This window comes from Podarcis muralis, chromosome 16 (genome assembly GCF_964188315.1).
Source record: "Podarcis muralis chromosome 16, rPodMur119.hap1.1, whole genome shotgun sequence".
NCBI lineage: Eukaryota > Metazoa > Chordata > Lepidosauria > Squamata > Lacertidae > Podarcis > Podarcis muralis.
Window position 1 is genome coordinate 24188461 of NC_135670.1, and position 20983 is coordinate 24209443.

A 20983-nucleotide genomic window follows, 5' to 3' on the forward strand; every position below is an offset into this window, starting at 1 on the left:
AAACGGCGTTTCCGTGTGCTGCGCTGGCTCGCCAGATGCAGCTTTGTCACGCTGGCCACGTGACCTGGAAGTGTCTCCGGACAGCGCTGGCCCCCGGCCTCTTAAGTGAGATGGGCGCACAACCCTAGAGTCTGTCAAGACTGGCCCGTACGGGCAGGGGTACCTTTACCTTTAAGTGGATGAATAAAACAGCCTTCACTTTTTTCTGGGAGGCCAACAAGGAGGAAGCCTGGCTCCTCTGGGAAGCCTGGGAGCAGCCACCGAGAAGGCCCTGTCCTGTATCCCCACCAAGCATGCCTGTGAGGTGGCAGGAGCAAGAGAAGGCCTTTCCCCGAAGATTTTAGAGCCTGGGCAGGTTCATATGGGAGAATACGGGCCTCCAGATGGCCATAGAGTGCTGACCCTCCTAGAATCATAGAGTTGGAAGAGACCATGAGGACCATCTAGTCCAACTTCCAGCAATGCAGGAATCTGTCACCCAATGTGGGGCTCAAACCCATAACCCTGAGATTGAGAGTCCCGTATCCCTGGGCTCCTGCAGCTCTCCCCTGCTGACCCCTTGCCTTCTCTCTGCTTGCAGGCCTGCCGCGACTTCCTGGATTTAGCCGAGACCCACAGCCGCAAATGGCAGCGGGCGCTCCAGTATGAGCGGGAGCAGCGGACCCGCCTGGAGGAAACCATTGAGCAGCTAGCCAAGCAGCACAACAACTTGGAGAGAGCCTGCCGAGGGGCCCCCTCCCTCTCTACAAACACCAGCATCCGCGCATCCAAAGGTGAGGAGGAGGCCCACTGCTGCTACTGCTTCCACATTTGACAAGCAGCTCTTGCCCTGCACCTTAGCTGGCTAGGACCTTTCGCAGGGAAGGGCCGGAGCTCAATCTTAGAGCACCTGTGTTGCATGCAGAAGGTCCCAGGTTTGATTCCCTGCAGCACCTCCAGGGAGGGCTGCAAGTCAATATACAGTGGTACCTCGGGTTACAGACGCTTCGGGTTACAGACGCTTCAGGTTATAGACTCTGCTAACCCAGATATATTACCTCGGGTTAAGAACTTTGCTTCAGGATGAGAACAGAAATCGCGCGGCAGCAGCAGGAGGCCCCATTAGCTAAAGTGGTGCTTCAGGTTAAGAACGGACCTCCAGAACGAATTAAGTTCTTAACCCGAGGTACCACTGTAGGCAATAATGAGCTGTGTGGACCAATAGTCTGACTTGGCATAAGGCAGCCCTCCTATGTTCCTGCTTCATTCGGCTGTTTCCTTATAACCATGGGGACTAGGAACTTAACTCTTTTTAAGGGGAAGGGCCAGAGGCAGAGCACCTGCTTTGCATGCAGAAGGTCCCAGATGCAATTCCCAGCAGCACCTCCAGGGAGAGACCCTGAAACCCTGGAAGAAGAAGAAGAAGAAGAAGAGTTTGGATTTGATATCCCGCCTTTCACTCCCTTTTAAGGAGTCTCAAAGCGGCTAACATTCTCCTTTCCCTTCCTCCCCCACAACAAACACTCTGTGAGGTGAGTGGGGCTGAGAGACTTCAAAGAAGTGTGACTGGCCCAAGGTCACCCAGCAGCTGCATGTGGAGGAGCGGAGACTCGAACCCGGTTCCCCAGATAACGAGTCTATCACTCCTAACCACTACACCATACTGGAGAGCTGCTGCGGCCAAGCAAATCAGTCTCTTAAGCTTAAGCCAAGAAAGAGTATTTTCTATAAGATTGAATATCAATATATGTATCAAGACTTTGAGATTAGACCACTGAAGAAGCCTGGAAAACTATCTTGGGAGTGTGCTACCTGCAAGCCCCAGTAAAAGGGCCCCATCGGGGGCAAACAGCAGCCTCTTGATTACTTGGACTGCAAGGGCGAAACAGGTGCAAAACACTGGACCCTGTCTACAACTTCATTAACATACATTTACAACTCCACTAAGGGACATAGACGGCGCTGTGGGTTAAACCACAGAGCCTAGGACTTGCTGATCAGAAGGTCGGTGGTTCGAATCCCCGCGAAAGGGTGAGCTCCCGTTGCTCGGTCCCTGCTCCTGCCAACCTAGCAGTTCAAAAGCACCTCAAAGTGCAAGTAGATAAATAGGTACCTCTCCAGCGGGAAAGTAAACGGCGTTTCCGTGCGCTGTTCTGGTTCGCCAGAAGCGGCTTAGTCATGCTGGCCACATGACCCAGAAGCTGTACGCCGGCTCCCTCAGCCAATAAAACGAGATGAGCGCTGCAACCCCAGAGTCGGTCATGACTGGACCTAATGGTCAGGGGTCCCCTTTACCTTACAACTCCACTTGCATCTCTCGGTATTGTGAATAACACCGAACTTACCTTTTGTTGGTATCTTCCTGAACTTATCTAAAAGACTGAGTTAAGCATTGGAAAAATCTATTGAAACCAGACATTGTAAGTTCATCTTAGGTTCGCAAGTCTCTGTGGCTTTGTTTAATGTTTTGTATTTTCCCTGGCAAGGTGGCATGACGGGTGGGGGCTGGCGGCAGAGACTTGGGGGCCTGCATTGCAGGGGGTTGGACTAGATGATCCTCAGGGGGTCCCCTTCCAACTCTACAATTCCATGATTCTGACTCCCATCAGCCCCAGCCAAGCCAGCGGATTTGCTCACCTGGGTATTATTGCCTCTCTGCCAGCAGGGAGCGTACAGAGCGTGAAAGCGGAAGCCAGTGATGAAGATGAGGAGACGGAGTACTTCGATGCCATGGAGGACGCACAAGCTTTCATCACAGTAGCTGCGGATCCATCGAAGCACCACCGGTAGGTATGGCACCTGCTCCATGCGAGCCGCCAGGCAGTCGGAAACCCTAGCATAGCAAAATCCACTTTAAAAAGAAGAAGAAAGAAACTGACCATCTGCTGTTAGGGAAGTGACAGGGAAGTGCATTCGAAAGAGTTGGAATGGACGTATGATTAGCGGGAAGTTGCATAAGCAGCCCCCAAGCAAATAATACGAAGAAGAGTTTGGATTTGATATCCCGCTTTATCACTACCCTAAGGAGTCTCAAAGCGGCTAACATTCTCCTTTCCCTTCCTCCCCCACAACAAACAATCTGTGAGGTGAGTGGGGCTGAGAGACTTCAGAGAAGTGTGACTGGCCCAAGGTCACCCAGCAGCTGCATGTGGAGGAGCGGGGAAGCGAACCCGGTTCACCAGATTACGAGTCCACCGCTCTTAACCACTACACCACACTGGCTCTTTGCATAAGGATATAAATAAGGATGAAGGACTGTTGTTGTATAACCTGCCCACAAAAAATTAGGGTAAATGTTTGAGAGTATAGTGGTACCTCGGGTTACATACGCTTCAGGTTACAGACTCTGCTAACCCAGAGACAGTGCTTCAGGTTAAGAATTTTGCCTCAGGATGAGAACAGAAATTGTGCTCCGGCGGCGTGGCAGCAGCAGGAGGCCCCATTAGCTAAAGTGGTGCTTCAGGTTAAGAACAGTTTCAGGTTAAGTACGGACCTCTGGAACGAATTAAGTACTTAACCTGAGGTACCACTGTAGATATAATCTACCAAGATTATCAGGGGTCTGGAAACCAAGCCTGCTGAGGAATGGTTGAAGGAGCTAGGTACAGTATGTTTAGCCTGGAGAAGAGACCGGGAGGAGATATGACAGCCATCTTCAAATCACTGAAGGGCTGTCATGTGGAAGAGGGAGCAAGCTTGTCTTCTCCTGCTCCAGAGGGTAGGACTCAAACCAACAGCTTCAAGAAAGGAGATTCCGACTAAACATCAGGAAGAACTTTCTGATAGTAAAAGCCATTTGACAGGGGAACAGGGTCTCCCTTAGGAGGTTGTGGACTCTCCTTCCTTGGAGATTTTTAAGCAGAAGTTGGATGGCCATCTGTCACGGATGCTTTAGCTGAGATTCCTGCATGGCAGGGGGTTGGACTAGATAACCCTCGGGTTCCCTTCCAATTCTACAATTCTATGATTCTATTATTCTAACCTCTGCGCAAGCTTTGTGCATGCAGATCAGGATGAATGCAAAACAAATAGGCTGTGTGAAAGAGACCATTTCCCCTCTTTGGAGCACTTGGCAATGGATAGCAGGCCTCTTTTAGATCTTGTCCATTTTCAACAGACATGTTTGGCTTTTCATTAGATGCTTAGAAGGCCACCCCTAATGAGTGGGCCAGTTGCATTCAACTCGAAGTGGGGGAAAGAAACCCCCTTTCTTTCAGTGCCTCCAGCCTGTTCAGCGAAAGAGCAGATAAAAGAAAGCTCTTTTTTGAAAAACAACAACTGTGGAACTCACTGCCACATGAGGCAGTGAGGACCACCAACTTGAATGCTTTAAAAGAGGATTGAACAAATTCATGGAGAGGGATACCAGAATGGCTATGCTCTGCCTCCACAGTCAGAGAGGCATCAATGTTTCTGAATACCAGTTGCTGGGAACCTTGGGAGCAAAGAGGGCTCTTTTATTTGAATCCTGCTTGTGGGTTTCCCATTGGGGCATCTGGTTGGCCACCGCGAGAACAGGATGCTGGACTAGGTGGACCACTGGCCTGATCCAGCAGCCTCTTCTTCTGTTCCTGTGCCCAGTTCACTCTTCTCACCTGCCTGGTCCAGAAAATCTTGCCTTTGGGGCTTTGGACAAGCTGGCTGGCAAGCTGGCTTTGTAGGAATGTGAAGCCATGCATTTGCATATCAGAACCCGCCCATTTGTGACACTCCCTCTCAAGGGCATGTTCTGCAGCAGAGGCTTCCGTTGTGGATGGGTAACTCTCGTTCACGGCTCCGGGCTTCTGTGCGCCGCCTCACTCACCGCTGCCCCCTGCGTTTTCTCTGCAGGCGTGCCGGGAGCAACGTTAGCGGGACCAGCGAAGGCCGAGGGGAGGGCTGGAACCTGGACGACAACGTAAGCGCATTTTGCAAAGTTTGAAATGGGAACCCCCCCCCCCCCCCCGTGGCACCATGCATGTCCTAAGGCAGGGGTGGCCGGAAGGGTTATGGCTCACTGATAGGGCAGAGCTTTTGCTTTTCTGGAAGAGAAGCTTTATTTGAAATTCCAGAGAACCACTTCCAGTCACAGTGAGCTTCCTATGCTTGTCATTGGCCTGTCAACACCCTCCACCCACCTGCAATACCTTCCTCCCCGTAATAATAATAATTTTATTATTTGTACCCCGCTCATCTGATTGGGTTGCCCCAGCCACCCTGGGTGGCTCCCTACAAAATATTAAAAACGCAACATCAAACATTAAAGACTTCCTCATACAGATGTCTTCTCAAAGTGGTGTACAGTGGTACCTCAGGTTACATACACTTCAGGTTACATATGCTTCAGGTTACATACTCTGCTAACCCAGAAATATTACCTCGGGTTAAGAACTTTGCTTCAGGATGAGAACAGAAATCGTGCTCTGGCGGTGCGGCAGCAGCGGGAGGCCCCATTAGCTAAAGTGGTGCTTCAGGTTAAGAACAGTTTCAGGTTAAGAACGGACCTCCGGAACAAATTAAGTACTTAACCTGAGGTACCACTTTATCTTCTTGACATCTGATGGGAGGGCTTTCCACAGGGGAGGTGCCACAACCAAGAAGGCCCTCTGCCTGGTTCCCTGTAAACTTCACTTCTCGCAGTGAGGGAACTGCCTGAAGGCCCTCAATGCTGGATCTCAGTGTAGGGGCTGAACAATGAGGGTGGAGGCGCTCCTTTATCAATATGATAGACATTTATTTATATCAGCTGCTAGCCTTTGCCATTCAGGGACAAGCATATAAAAGTACAGCCAAGCAGCTAAAATTAGCAAGCGGAATTAAAGACAGCAGCCGTTGCGATTTTGGGGTGCTGGGGAGATCACGTTCCCGTATGCAGAGGTGGGCGGGGAGCTGAAAGTCTCCTTCTCTGCTTCCTCCCCAGGTGTTTGACAGCTCTCACCAAGCCAGCTACGACGGTTCAAGCAAAGATGGCATTCACAAGAAGAAGAGGCGAACTCGGGTCCCGGACAAGCCCAACTATAGCCTTAACCTCTGGAGCATAATGAAGAACTGCATTGGCAAAGAACTGTCCAAGATTCCCATGCCTGTATGTGATTCCCCACTGCCCCATGCTCTGGTTCTGGGGGTGGGGCATTTCCAGGCCCCGTTCTCTTTCTGGGTGGCCTTCCCGGGGGCCGCTTGCCGATGTTGGGTGGGGCCAGAGATAAAAGTGGGAAGAGAAATTGATGCGAACTTTACCTTCGTACAGTATGCTAGTTCCTACAAACACAGTGCGATAAGGGGTTTGGTTTTCTGTTAAGTCCAACCGTTGGGGCATCTGTTGGAGGTGCATCTCTTTACCCTGAAATATGACACTTGAGTTGTATACTTTTTGGACCCCCCCCCCCTTATTTCTGTTACAGTAAGTCGTTTCAAACTGCTTTTAACACTGCGATTTTTGCGACTTGCCCTGGGACCTTAGGGGGAAGCGGGGATAAGCAATCACCATCTAGCTGGCTAAGTCAGGGAGATTTCCCAAACACTTAAGCTCTTTGACAGCAATTTGCTTTGAATGGCACCGATAGAGGAATCCTCTCTCCTCCCCACTTCCCCTGAAACAAAATATAGTCGTACCTCCGCTTACGTATCCCTCCGGTTACATAAATTTCAGGATACGTAAGCGGCAAACACGGAAATGTATTTCCAGGTTTTTGCCGCGTGCACATGCGCAGAAGTGCTCTGCTGCTGTGCACACATGCGCAGAAGCAGTCTCTCTGGTTGCAAAAACTCGGGATCCGGCCAGACCTCCAGAAAGGATCCCATCTGCAACCGGAGGTACCACTGTGCTAGTTTCAGGGTTGCAACAAGGGAGAAAAGGGTTAAACTCCACCCTCATATTTGCTCCCTTCCTGTTTATTTATCAGTCCCCTCCCCTGCAACACCCACTTCTCCCTTACTGGCATTTCAAGAAACCCAATTGTTAGATGCAAAGGCTCATTTAATGCTGCTTACAAGTGGTCCTATAAGGTAGCAAGCAGAGAGAGGGAGAGAGAGAGAGAGAATGGGACCTTTGGCAATAGAAAAAGGGCTAAAGCAGTTTCGCATCCCAGCCTTTTGTTTACCCATTAGTGACAAGGCTGGTTGTGGCCACAGGAACCCGGTTGGCAGGTAGTGGCGAAGATTTGTGGCTTGTGTGGCTGAGCATGTCCGTCCCTGTTGTGGGGAGTTGGTGGTGAGGAGAGGGAAGGTTTAAACTCTGCCTTCAAAACTCTGCCTACACGCTCTGCTCAGGAGTGCCTGGACAGCTAGCCGGGGTTGGCAGCGGCCCAGCAGCACACAAGCCCCTGGCAGCGCCTGCCTTTGAAACAATCAGGTATGTTTAATCAGGAAGTAATTGAATGCTTGCTTGTTACATTTCCAGAGCTGCTTCCTGATTGAGCCCACGCAGGGCAGATGCTGCTGCCGATGCTCTCCGTAGCAGAGATGCTCTGGCAGTTCTTCCCTTTGCAGATTGTCATAGTCAGTATATTTATAGCCTGCATTTCTCACAAGTAAAATCTGTGCCTAAAGCAGTTCGCATTAAAATAAATAAATGTCTACACAATAACAATACATAATAGGACATATGATGTTCCTGCAACGTAACACTAAAAAATTAATAATCAGCAGTTGAACCAGTGTTTCCCAAACTAGGATCTCCAGCTGCTGTTAGACTGCAGTTCCCATCATCCCTGAGCTAGGGATGATGGGAATTGTAGTCCAACAACAGCCAGAGACCCGAGTTTGAGAAACACAAAGTTTAAACAGTTCATTTGACATATACATACAGCTTACCAATAGGTCAAGTCCAAGTATCCCATTAAGAAATTCATTTAGAAAGGTCCAGGGGCTGGACGGTGGGGCAAGGCAGGTGAGAAAATCTATCCCCTGATTGTCAACATGGAATCCCCAATGCCCAACTCAGGTGCAGATACTCTTGTGCATTTTTCTAATGCTACACAAATGAAGCACATTTAAATTTAATAAAGTGGGCCTTCACACCTCCTGGTTATCTCAGTCCCAGTAGGAACATTGGAAGTTGCCTTTCACTGAAGTCAGACAATTGGTCTGTCTAACTTAGGGCAGTCTGCACTGACTGGCAGTGCCTCTTCAGGCAGAGGAGATTCCAAGCCCTCCCTAGGGATTGAACCTGGGACCTTCTGCTTGGGAAGCAGATGCTTTTCCACTGAGCTACAGCCTAATAATAATAATAATAATAATTTATTTATTTATACCCCGCCCATCTGGCTGGGTTTCCCCAGCCACTCTGGGCGGCTTCCAACAAAACACTAAAATACAATAACCTATTAAACATTAAAAGCTTCCCTAAACAGGGCTGCCTTCAGATGTCTTCTAAAAGTTTGGTAGTTATTTTTCTCTTTGACATCTGGTGGGAGGGAGTTCCACGGGGCTGGTGCCACTACTGAGAAGGCCCTTTGCCTGGTTCCCTGTAACTTGGCTTCTCACAGTGAGGGAACCGCCAGAAGGCCCTCGGCGCTGGACCTCAGTGTCCGGGCAGAATGATGGAGATGTTCGCCTCTTTCCCCCAGCTTCCCGCTCTTGGTGAATGGGATCTGCTTTAGCCTCGAGTATCTAACACCAGCATTTCCCCCTTTTGCTGCAGAGGGTCTTGCTGTTCCAAAATCTTAGGCCAGGCATAGGCAAACTCGGCCCTCCAGAAGTTTTGGGACTACAACTCCCATCATTCCTGACCACTGGTCCTGTTAGCTAGGGGTGATGGGAGTTGTAGTCCTAAAACATCTGGAGGGCTGAGTTTGCCTATGCTTGTCTTAGGCCCTTTCCTTCCCTCCCATCCCCAGTGGGTAGCAAAGAAAGAGGGGGTGGGTGGGGGACTTGCTCACAGCAGAGCCTGGTCTTTGTACAGTGTCTCCACTCGCCCTTTGAGTCAACAGGGAGTCTTTCCCCTTCAATTACGCAGGAACGTGACCCTGGCGAAGGACACAGAGGCCCCTTAATAGCCCTGGCACTGCGATGTATAAATAATCCCTGCATCCAATACACACAATCCGTAAAATTGCAGCAGCGGGCCAAATGGAACAATCCGTCGGGGCCTTTAAATCAGTCATTGCCGCTCCTGTGGCAGCAAAGAGATTAAAGTTCACATAGAAAAGCCACACTGGGAGAGGCTTGGAAATGTAATATCGTTTTGGCATGACGGTAAATCTTCCGCCTTTGCGGGGAGCTTTTTGTGTGGATGACAAAGGGCTTCAGATACAGACACATACCACTTGCAATTATATATACATATATATTCCATGCTCCTTTATAGGTTTCCCAGCCAAGCTGCTAATCATACTCGCTCAGCTGCAGCATAACATTCACTCCCCTCCCGTTTTTTTTTTAAATAGAGAGATGCTTGCTGTTTCCCCATCCATATATCCCAGGCATAGGCAAACTCAGCCCTCCAGATGTTTTGAGACTACAATTCCCATCATCCCTGCCCACTGGTCCTGTTAGCTGGGGATGATGGGAGTTGTAGTCCCAAAACATCCGGAGGGCTGAGTTTGCCTATGCCTGATATATCCCTTCTGGCCTAATAAATAACAACAGAAGAGTCCAGTGGCAGGATCAGACCAAGGGCCCATCCAGTCCAGCATCATCTTCCCACAGTGGCCAGCCAGGTGCCTCTTGGGAAGAAAGCCTGCAAGCAGGACTTGAGCGCAACAGCTCTCTCTCTCTCCCCCCCCCCCATTTGCAGCCCCCAACAGCGGAGGCAGTTTCCTCTTCGTACAGCCAAGGAGATCATCTGGAAGCCTTTGGGAGTGGTTGCTCGAGGACATTTAAACAGCTGAATAGCTCAGTCAGTAGAACATAAGTCTCGTAGTCCCAGGGTTGTGGGTTTGAGCCCCAGGTTGGGCAAAAAGATCCCTGCATTGCAGGAGGTTGTTCTGGATTATCCTCATGGTCCCTTCCAACTCTACAATTCCGTGGTTTCGTGTGTGTGTGTGTGTGTGTGTGTGTGTGTGTTAGATGGCGGATAGATTTCCAACCCTCCTGTCCCAACTTGCAAAAGTAGCCCAGACCACTCACAGGAGGTCTCTTTTTCTCACTGGGTTTGCATTCTGCAGGGGGCGATTCAATAGGACTGGATTATAAGGTGTCTGCTCCCTTGCTGCTGCGTGGAGATTTTTGAAATACAAAGTGGTATATAAGTGCCTTCAAATAATAATAAAAAATGAGATAGAAAGAGAGCGATTCCCTTCTCCTCCCCGCGGGTTAGCAACCAACCTCTCTGGCTTTCTGCAGGTGAACTTCAATGAGCCGCTATCCATGCTGCAGAGACTGACAGAGGACCTCGAGTACCATGAACTGCTTGACAAAGCCGTCAAGTGCGAGAGCTCCATCGAGCAGATGTGCTTTGTGGCTGCTTTCTCCGTGTCTTCCTACTCGACGACAGTCCACCGGACGGCGAAGCCATTCAATCCGCTCCTGGGCGAGACCTACGAGCTGGACCGGCTAGATGAGCTGGGTTTTCGCTCTCTCTGCGAGCAGGTGAGGAAAAGGGGAGGGGAGCTGGTGTGCCATTGTGGGGTGGGCCCACGTGGGGCTTGGGCCACGGAGACATCCTCTGCTTGGCCGTGGATGGGCCTGCCATTCTCTTCCAGCTCAGACCCAGATTACTCACATCCATTGTTTCAATTATTTGTTCCTGTTTAAATGTTCAGAACTTTATTGTAAAGGTAAAATAGCAATCCAATAAGAAACAGAAAAGGGAAAAGGAAGGAAGGAAAACTTTACAGAGCAAAAAAACCTGGGTTCGCAGCCATTAACTCATAATAGATTTAGTGTTTACAGCAGGCCTGCAACTTAACGCTTATCTTTCTTACGCAACTGCAACTTTAGATGGATCGTGAATAAAGAAATAGAAAGGGAGCAGGAGACTGTTGGATACTGAGATCTCGTGGGGCCGTCCACAGGATTTTCCTTTGTGGAAACAGCTTTTGAAGCCCGGTACCTTGCTTGCAGGGCTCTGGGACGGTTGCACAAGATGTCACAGGGCTGTCTGCGATCTCGGATGGCAGGGGTGGTTCCAGGGATCCTTCTGACTTTGTGCAATTTTGACTTTGTGCACTGACCCCTGGAACATAACCCTTGCACAGGTTGTGGGCCTGCTGAACTGTTTTGCCAACCACTTAGACCTAACATCATTGGGGTTTGTTTCTCCTTGGGTCTCCCCTCACTCCAGGTGAGTCATCACCCTCCGGCCGCAGCCCATCATGTCTATTCCAAGCGAGGCTGGACACTGTGGCAGGAAATCACCATTGCCAGCAAGTTCCGAGGCAAATACCTCTCCATCATGCCGCTGGGTAAGCACTCTGCTCCCCAGGTAGAACGCTCTGTGTCCTCAGCAGCTAATCATTCCTTGGCATAGATCATAGTATCATAGGGTTGGAAGGGACCCTGAGGATCATCTAGTCCAAGCTTCCTCAAACTCGGCCCTCCAGATGTTTTGATACTACAATTCCCATCATCCCTGACCACTGGTCCTGCTAGCTAGGGATCATGGGAGTTGTAGGTCAAAAACACCTGGAAGGCTGAGTTTGAGGAAGCCTAGTCCAACCCCCTGCAATGCAGTAATATATCGCTGTCCCTTACGGGGATTGTACCTTCAACCTTGGCGTTATCCGCTGTTGTTGGGGAATTCCTTGTATCTCTAAGGCAGGGTTTCCCGAACTGTTTTTGGACTACAACTTCCATCACCCCTAGCTAGCAGGACCAGTGGTCAGGGATGGTGGGAATTGTAGTCCAAAAACAACTAGAGACCCAAGTTTGGGAAACCCTGAACTAAGAGATCTCCTCCTCTATTTAAGAGCACCAAATCAATATATATATTGCCAACAACTGACTGAATCCCATATGAAGATAGTGACAGTCTGGCAGTGCCCTTAGACTGCCTTGAGGTTATCTCAAGGCCTTTCCATGTGCATGGCTGGCAGCAATTCAGCAGGTCATGGAACTGATTCTAAACCTGACAGAGGAGTTGACAACCTCAGCAGTGGGAGTTGGCTGGTAGAGGAAGGGATGCTCTGAGCCGTCTCCAAGTGCTGCATCCTCTCCTTCTAATGGTCCCAGTGATGGCTGCTAGAATCTTTGAGAAAGTGCAGAAAGACCCCTTTCTAGATTGGCTTGTGCTGTCATGTCAGTGTGGGAACCTGTGGGGAAGGCCCTGTGCACAGGGATGGAGTCTTTGCAATGCATGTAGAAGGTCCCAGGTTCAGGCCCTGGCATCTCCAGGTAGGGCTGGGAATGTCCTGCCTGAAACCCTGGGAAACTGCTGCCAGTCAGTGGGTCCACAGATGTTGTTGGGACTTTTTAAAATTACCAAAGTCCGACCCCCCCCCCCCCGGAAGTGTAAATCTGGATCAAATTGGGGATAGGTGGGTGGGCTGGCATTTTGATGCCAACCATGTTGTGTGGACCCTGCCCAAAAAATGTGCCTGCATGAGGATCCTATAATAAACACCCTTCCAGAAGGCCCCTTTGTCCCTTTCTTCCTGTTATGTGAATCCTGCTGCCCAGGCATGATGGAATATTTAGTCCATCTCCATGGTGGGCAGTGAGCAAGCACACGATATTCATCAGAAATCCCACCCCTTAATGAGAGGCCTTTGAAGAGCCCGTTGCCTGGATTAGATCAGAAGTCCATCTAGCCCAGCATCCTGTTCCCACTGTGGCCCGTGGGGCAAGCAGGACCTAGAAGCAAGAGGGTCTCTTTCCTTCCCTGCAGGTTACATCCACTTGGAATTCCACTCCAGCGGCAACCACTACGTCTGGCAGAAGGTGACCTCCACCGTTCACAACATCATCGTGGGCAAGCTCTGGATCGACCAGGTCAGCTGAGCAAGAACTCCCCTAGCGGTCACTGTGGCGATCACACAGGGTCCCCGGACGTTTCAAAGTCTATTGATCCCTGTGCCACCACTTTATTTCTTGCTGCCACCACCCAGGCCCTCCCTGGTACAATACTGAGTCCAGTCAGTTTATTGGAACATAAACTTCTGTTTATTTATTGCAATTTAACAAGTGTGTGGTTTCATAAACGGTATCCGTCCAATACAATCATGGGGTGCCTATCCAGACCTATAACTTCCACTACCTGCTTTCACTCACTAAACCACCTCTCAGATACAGTGGTACCTCAGGTTACATATGTTTCAGGTTACATACGCTTCAGTTTAAGAACTTTGCTTCAGGATAAGAACAGAAATCGGGCTCTGGCAGTGCAGTGGCGGCAGGAGGCCCCATTAACTAAAGTGGTGCTTCAGGTTAAGAACAGTTTCAGGTTAAGTACGGACCTCTGGAACGAATTAAGTACTTAACCTGAGGTACCACTGTATTTACTTGTCTTCCTAGCCCCTAACTGTTCCTGACTCAGCTTATTTCGCTACACTAACTCAACCTACCCACAGACTCTATACCAGTTCACTCCCACTCCAACCAACCACCCAACTCCCAACGAACTCTCCCTTCGCCCCTCCCAGAGCTGGTTTTATAGTCCCTCTGACTCCACCCCCTGGGTTCTGATTGGGTAACCTGTTTAACTATTTCACCTCCAGCACTCTCATATGTTAACGGCACAATCACGGGTAGTGGGAATTAATGGAAGAACACAAGAAGAGCCCGCTGGATCAAGCCAATGGTCCCTTTGGTCCAGCATCCTGTTCTCACAGTGACCAACTGGATGCCCCAATGGGCAGGATTTGAGCACAAGAGCTTTCTCCCCTTCTGTGGTTTCCAGCAACTGTCAGCCAGGAGAACTGCTGCCTCCAGCATAGGCATTGTGGCTAGTACCCACTTCTCTTCCATGAATTGGCCCAGTCCTCTTTGAAAGCCATCCAGCCTGGTGGCGATCCCTGGTGCCTCCCTGCAGGAGTGAGTTCCATGGTTTTAACTATGTACTGCACCTAGGATGGAGCCCATACTAGGGAGAGCGGGTGGACCTCCTTATACATTGCTGAAGGCTTCCTGTGAGCCTTCTCACACATTGTGCATTCATGTGCTCCCCTGAAGCAGTGAAAGAAGCAGCGCACATTTGCAGGTGAGCGACAGAACAGGTACGCTCTTTGGCAAGCAGAGATAGGGCACGGTGACTCCCTTCCGACTTCACCCTCGATGGCAAGCCCAGACTCGCTGCCACCAAATGTGTGAAATGGCCCAATAGACTTCCCATCCCGCAAGACAAATATTTGTTACATCTGAGTAATTGGCCTCTCTTACTTCTATGTAGGAATGATTAAATATTTGCGGAAACAACCCTGTTGCAAGTTGATATATTATTGCTTTTAACCTAATAGGTTTTACATGCACATCCCTGCGTTTTAAACAGCTGCATTCAATCTTATTTTGGCACGTGTTTGGCGTTGCTTAAAAAAGGCATGATTTAAAGCCCTTTTGTGGTTTAGAGTAACGCGCATGCTTTCAAGATACGCAGAGGTTACCCCCATATTATTTTGAGAGTCGAGAAATCTCTCCTGCATTGCTGGTGGGGTAGATATGGAAGAAATGTAGAACTAATCTCTTTGCATTTTCTTTCCCCTCTCTCTCTCTTTTCTCCTAGTCTGGTGACATAGAAATCATCAACTACAAATCAAAAGATAAATGCCAACTGAAATTCACTCCCTACAGCTATTTCTCCAGAGATGTCCCCCGAAAGGTAGGCACCCCTATCCCCCCCACCCCGAGAGATGCAGGGCTACTCTGCCTTTATACTGGGAGTGACTAACCTGTAGCCTTCTAGAAGTTGTTGGACTCCAACTCCCACCGTTCCCTGACCCCTGGCTGTCCTGGTTGGGGATTATGGGAGTTGGACCCCCAACAGCATCTCACAAGCCACGGGGAAGGACTTGGAACATCCACACATTGCACAATGATGGCAAAATGTATGGACAATTGCTTTTTCTGAAAAACAGACAAAAAGGGGTCCATGTTCTGAACAGCACATGTGACTTCATTGAAATACGGTGCCCTTTTATAAGATTCTCAAATAACATTTCAATGACCGGCACCCACCGAATTGACAAACAAGTTTATGGCAAGACCTGATGAACGGATCATCTGTTGTGGGAGAGAGGGAGGGGAACTTTTATGTTCAGTTTGATGAAAATTAAATAAAAAGTTCTATTTTAAAAAGGAAAAAGAAAACCAGAGAGCATAAGTTAGTTGAAACAGGGGTGGCCAATATGGTGCCTTCTGGGTGTTGTGTTGGACTATAACTCCCATCATCCCTGACCACTGCCCCCATGCTGTTGGGATTTGATAGGAGTTATAGTTCAGCAACATTTCGTGGGCACCACATAACGTCTGAACAAAAGCACATACATGTATTGCAATAATAAAATTGAATCATCCGGTTTATAATTGCAATGGTCATTTCATGGCCAAAGACCCATCTAGTCCAAGATGCCCACAGGCTTCACCCCTATAAAGTCCTTTATGGTCACCATCAGTCTTTTCTCCATATGTAACCAGAATCCATTGGACAGTGCTAAGTGCTAGCAGAATAGCTAAATTGCAGCTAGGAAGCCAAATCCTGTGCAATACCTACTCTCTTCTTGAAATTAAAACAATGTCCAAACACCTGTTGATCTGTTCAAAAGCTTTTACAGTGGTAGCTTGGTTGTCAAACTTAATCCGTTCCAGGAGTCCATTCAACTCCCGGAACCATTCGAAAACCAAGGCGCGGCTTCCGATTGGCTGCAGGAGCTTCCTGTACCCAATTGGAAGCCGTGTCGGATGTTCGTCTTCCGAAAAACGTTTGCAAACTGGAACATTCACTTCCAGGTTTGCAGCGTTCCGGAACCTATTTGTTTGGGAGCCAATCCGTTCAACAACCAAGGTACCACTGTACTTGCAGAACATAGAGCTAAAGAAGAATATATGCAAATTATTTACATTCACATGCTTGTGCATTGGTTTTTCTCAGTTGAAGATTACAGCTTCTTCCTTAAAGATTCAAACAAGCTGTGTCTTTTTCTCTTTCCAATACTTGCCCTCAGCTTTAGGTCCATTACCCAGCTAGGCCATGCCTAGTTCCACCTGAGAGGTTTCCGCTTTCTCCTTCCAGCAGACTTCTCCTCACTGCTTCTTTGGAAGAAGTACTTCTGTACCTCTTTCTGTCACATACGTTCACACTGAAACATCATCACTCATCTCCCCTATTGCATTTAGAGAGAGAGTTATCAGATACTGTCTCTTCTTCAGTGTTCAGGGAGATGCAGCAGTTACAGTCAAGTTACTCACAAAACAAAATGGAGAATGTAATAGGATGCTGCCCATGTGGCCAAAATTAGCCAATCACATGAGAGTTACTGGGGAACATTCCAAAATCACACACAAAGCAATGATATTCAAGCATTCCCAATTTCGGTAAATTAAATCACTATACTTGGCAATAAAAACGTAAGAGTCCAATTGCCCGTCTAGTCCAGCTTCCTCACAGTGGGCAACCAGATCCCCTCATGGGAAGCCCTGACACGAATTCTACTCAATATTGATCCAGAGCAGATTCCAAAGTATAGTTAGCAGAGTAAACACGTTGCAGGATTCCCCAAAAATAAAACCAGAGGCAATTAATATTTCATCCAGCAGAGCTTTACTGCTACTGAAGGCAAATGAGCATAATGGTCACACATCCAGTATATTCAGGGTTGGCACTGTCCATAAGAAATCCAGCTGCAGCAGACTTAACTTAAACTTACAATAACTTACAATAAGATTAAAACCTTAACACTAAGCATACTATGTACAGAACACCACATAGTTGGAAAGAAAGATAGAAAAGAATGAAACTCAGGCTCCTTCTGGCCGTATTATTATTATAGTCAGTATGACCTTGACAGAAAGAGATAACAGAACCAGTTTAAGCCAGCTGTATTCAGCTTCTCTGAAGGAATAACCCAAACATCACAAACCTCCTGCCTGTTTCTTTCACATAGAGAGGCTTCCAAAAGCCTCTTGAATTAATTAGAATAGGAACAATCTCTACACGTCAGATCAATGCTTTCTGTACCAAGAAATGCAAACTGACAAGCCCCACCAGCAGGATGTGGGCCTAAGAGCACTCTCACTCTAAAAAAAGCCTTCTTCAACCCAGTGCCCTCCAGATGTTGCTGGATTCTAACATTAATCAGCCCTAGCCAGCTTGTCTAATGGTCAGGGATGAAGGAAGTTGTGCTTTTAAACATCAGGAGGGAACCAAGTTGAGGAAGGCTGCTCTAGACCGTGAGCTGGGTGGGACGCGGCTGCTGGCGGACATTGCGTCTCTATGGAGGGACTGTGAATCCTCAATGTTCCTTCCTAGGTGACAGGCCTAGTCATGGATGCGGAGGGCACAAGTCACTATGTCATGTCCGGCACGTGGGACGAGAAGATGGAGTGCTCCAAAATCGTGCAGAGCAGCCAAGGAAACGGCAGCTCAGAGGGCAAGGTGCCCAAAACCGTCTACCAGACGCTGTCCCCCAAGGTCCTGTGGCAGAAATACCCTCTTCCGTGAGTCTGCCCAACAGGGCTCGGGTGCCGCGGGTGTCGCCAAACCCACATGCCTGCGTATTTTAGGGGCTGGTGTAAGAATCACATTTCCGTGGCTAATGGGTCTGACAAACAGCAAACAAGCTTGTCTCCAGATGTTTGCCTCTCCAGATGTTGCCAAACGGCATCTCCCATCAGCCCTTGCAACCAATGGCCAGGGATGATGGGAGTTGTAGTTCGGCAACACCTGGAGGACCCCAGGCTACCTATTATGCTAAGTCAGACCATTAGTCTTGTCTCTGTCGCTGCTCCCTAATCTGGCTGATGGTGGTTCTGGGACGTCACTGGTAGAGGTCATCCTTTTCAAGCACAGAGACCCAGAATTGAACCCTGGACCTGCTTACGTTCTGCCGCTGCAGTGCAGGGGGAGGGAGGGTGTAACAGGCTGCAGAAATCCAAATGGCAGCCTGCCTGCCCTCATTTTAACTTTCCGAAGTAGCATTTATATCCCACCTCTCCTCCGAAGAGTTGCAAGGGTTTTCCTCTCCATGTTTTTTCCCTCACAACAACCTTGCGAGGTAGGCACCCTTTTTATAATTCCCCAAGAGTTCTGTGGCAGCCCCTGTGGAATTCCTTCCTGGCGAGAGGTGCTCCTTGCACATTACAGAGCTTTTGTCATAAGCTGAAAACCTCTTTATCCTGACCTTTGACACATACACACAAAGAATATATAGATAAAGGTAAAGGGACCCCTGACCGTTAGGTCCAGTCGTGGCCGACTCTGGGATTGCGGTGCTCATCTCGCTTTATTGGTCGAGGGAGCCGGCGTACAGCTTCCGGGTCATGTGGCCAGCATGACTAAGCCGCTTCTGGCAAACCAGAGCAGTGCACGGAAACACCGATTACCTTCCCGCCGGAGCGGTACCTATTTATCTACTTGCACTTTGACGTACTTTTGAACTGCTAGGTTGGCAGGAGCAGGGACCGAGCAATGGGAGCTCACCCCATCGCAGGGATTCAAACCGCCGACCTTCTGATCGGCAAGTCCTAGGCTCTGTGGTTTAACCCACAGTGCCACCTGCGTCCCCCAAAGAATATATGCCCATCCTATTTGTCTGATTGCAAATTGTTGTAGCCAATTTTAAATATTGTATTTTTATAATGTTGTCACTTTCCCACTTGGACCTCATGGCGAAGGGCCAGTAAGAAAACCAGGAAATATTAGTAAGCAGCTGTACAGGCTACGAGGCAGTAACTGGCCCACGGTCACCTGCCAGAGAGCTTTGTGGTTTAGTTTGTGTTTGAAGCCTTGTCTCTCGTAGCCTAAGTCCCATGCCCTAAGGTACTCTAGTCACTATTATTATTTACTAAGTATATTAGGTGGGGTTTTTGCCATGGCCACTCAAAGCGACTTAAGAGTATTTTAAGCAATATAAAAATAAAGAAACATACATACAAACATGAATACCAGCTTTAAAAAAATCTAAAATATAATCTTGTTTGTTTGCTTTTAACTACATTAAAGCATCTCACCTGTGCAAAAATGCCATAGATAATTAAAAGCCAAGGCCTAGTGAAAAGAGAATGCTTTTGTCTGGTGCCTAAGGATATGTAGCAGTGGCGCCCAGCGAGCCTCCCTGGGGAGAGCATTCCCAGAAGCAGGAAGCCACATTGAAACGGCCCGTTTTTGGGTTTCCACACTATGCTCATAACTACATTGGCATGATTGCGCAACACTGGGGCCTGATCCCTAGGGAAGTTCTTTCTGTGTCAGTTGAAGTGCAGCTGCATGTGATCACGTGCAAAAATGCCACCACATGTTTTTTTTTTTAATTTTATTTATTTATTTATTGAATTTATATACTGCCCTGTACCTGGAGGTCTCAGGGCGGTTCACAGAAAAGATCACAATATATAAAATAAAAATAAAAACAATACCCCCCTCCCCCGCAAAAAAGAGTCACATTTTCAAAATGGCATAGGATGTCCATCAGGTCAACCAAAGGCCTGGTTAAAAAGGAATGTGTTTGCCTGGTGCCTAAAGGTGTATAACGAAGGCGCCAGGCGCACTTCCCTGGGAAGAGCATTCCACAGACGGGGAGCCACTGCAGAGAAGGCCCCGTTCTCGTGTTGCCACCCTCTGGATCTCTTGAGGAGGAGGCACACGAAGAAGGGCCTCAGAAGATGATCTCAGGGTAGGTTCATATGGAAAGAGGCGGTCCTTGAGGTATTGCGGTCCTGAGCCGTTTAAGGCTTTATAGGTCAAAACCAGCACTTTGAATTGGGTCCGGAAACTAATCGGTAGCCAGTGCAGTCGGACCAGGATCGGTGTAATATGCTCAGTTCGTCTTGAGCAACCATCTTGCTGAGTTCTGCACTAGCTAAAGTTTCCGAACCGTCTTCAGAGGCAGCCCTACGTATAACGCATTGCAGTAATCTAACTTTGAAGTTACCAGAGCATAGACAACAGTAGTTTGGCTATCCCTGTTATGATTTTAGCCGTGGGAAGGGGACTTCAGATGGCCAAACCCCTAAGCCCGTTCATGCAATGGACACACGCTCTTTCTTAAACCGGCCATGGGTCTTCCTCCTGCAGGGAGAACGCTGAAAACATGTACTTCTTCTCCAACCTGGCTTTGACGCTGAACGAGCCCGAGGAGAGGATAGCCCCCACGGACAGCCGCCAGAGGCCTGACCAGCGGCTCATGGAGAACGGCAAGTGGGACGAAGCCAATGCAGAGAAGCAGCGGCTGGAAGAGAAACAGCGGGCCGTGCGGCGCAAGCGGGAGGCAGAGGCGGCAGAGGCCCTGGAGGAAGGTACGGGTCACTGGCCACTCTGGGCGTCTCCCAATCAAGTGTTAAAAAGAATACAGCATTAAATATTAAAAACTTCCCTGAACAGGGCTGCCTTCAGATGTCTTTTAAAAAGAAGATAGCTGCTTATTTCCACATCTGAAGGGAGGCCGTTCCACAGGGCGGGCGCCACTACCGAGAAGGCCCTCTGCCTGGTTCCCTGTAACCTCACGTCTCGCAGTTACGGAACCGCCAGGAGGCCCTCGGCTCTGAACCTCAGTGTTTGGGCTGAACGATGGGGGTGGAGACGCTCCTTCAGGTATACAGGACCGAGGCCGTTTAGGGCTTTAAAGGTCAGCACCAACACTTTGAATTGTGCTCGGAAACGTACTGGGAGCCAATGCAGATCTCTCAGGACCGGTGTTATGTGGTCCTGGCGGCCACATCTCCACCATCTGGGGATCATTGGATCCGGACTGTTTTCACACGCTTATATCTTAATAAGATAGCTGCTTATTTCCACATCTGAAGGGAGGGCGTTCCACAGGGCAGGCGCCACTACTGAGAAGGCCCTCTGCCTGGTTCCCTGTAACCTCACTTCTCGCAACGAGGGAACCGCCAGAAGGCCCTTGGCGCTGGATCTCAGTGTCTGGGCTGAACGATGAGGGTGGAGACGCTCCTTCAGGTATACAGGACCGAGGCCGTTTAGGGCTTTAAAGGTCAGCAC

General features: G+C 49.0%; 1 protein-coding gene across 8 annotated transcripts in view; it reads left to right on the forward strand.

Annotated features, from left to right (window-relative positions):
• OSBP2 (oxysterol binding protein 2) overlaps nt 1-20983 on the forward strand; it is a 154239-nt gene that overhangs the window by 126141 nt on the left and 7115 nt on the right. For 6 of the 8 annotated variants that reach the window (XM_028710997.2, XM_077920510.1, XM_077920513.1 and 3 more), the window contains 10 exons: nt 581-773; nt 2642-2765; nt 4810-4876; nt 5879-6043; nt 10243-10488; nt 11183-11303; nt 12725-12828; nt 14555-14650; nt 17297-17484; nt 20060-20280. In XM_028710997.2, coding sequence (XP_028566830.2) covers nt 581-773; nt 2642-2765; nt 4810-4876; nt 5879-6043; nt 10243-10488; nt 11183-11303; nt 12725-12828; nt 14555-14650; nt 17297-17484; nt 20060-20280 — 1525 coding nt within the window. The remainder of the gene's footprint in view (nt 1-580; nt 774-2641; nt 2766-4809; nt 4877-5878; nt 6044-10242; nt 10489-11182; nt 11304-12724; nt 12829-14554; nt 14651-17296; nt 17485-20059; nt 20281-20983) is intronic. The other 2 variants (XM_077920509.1, XM_077920512.1) reach the window with 1 other exon arrangement.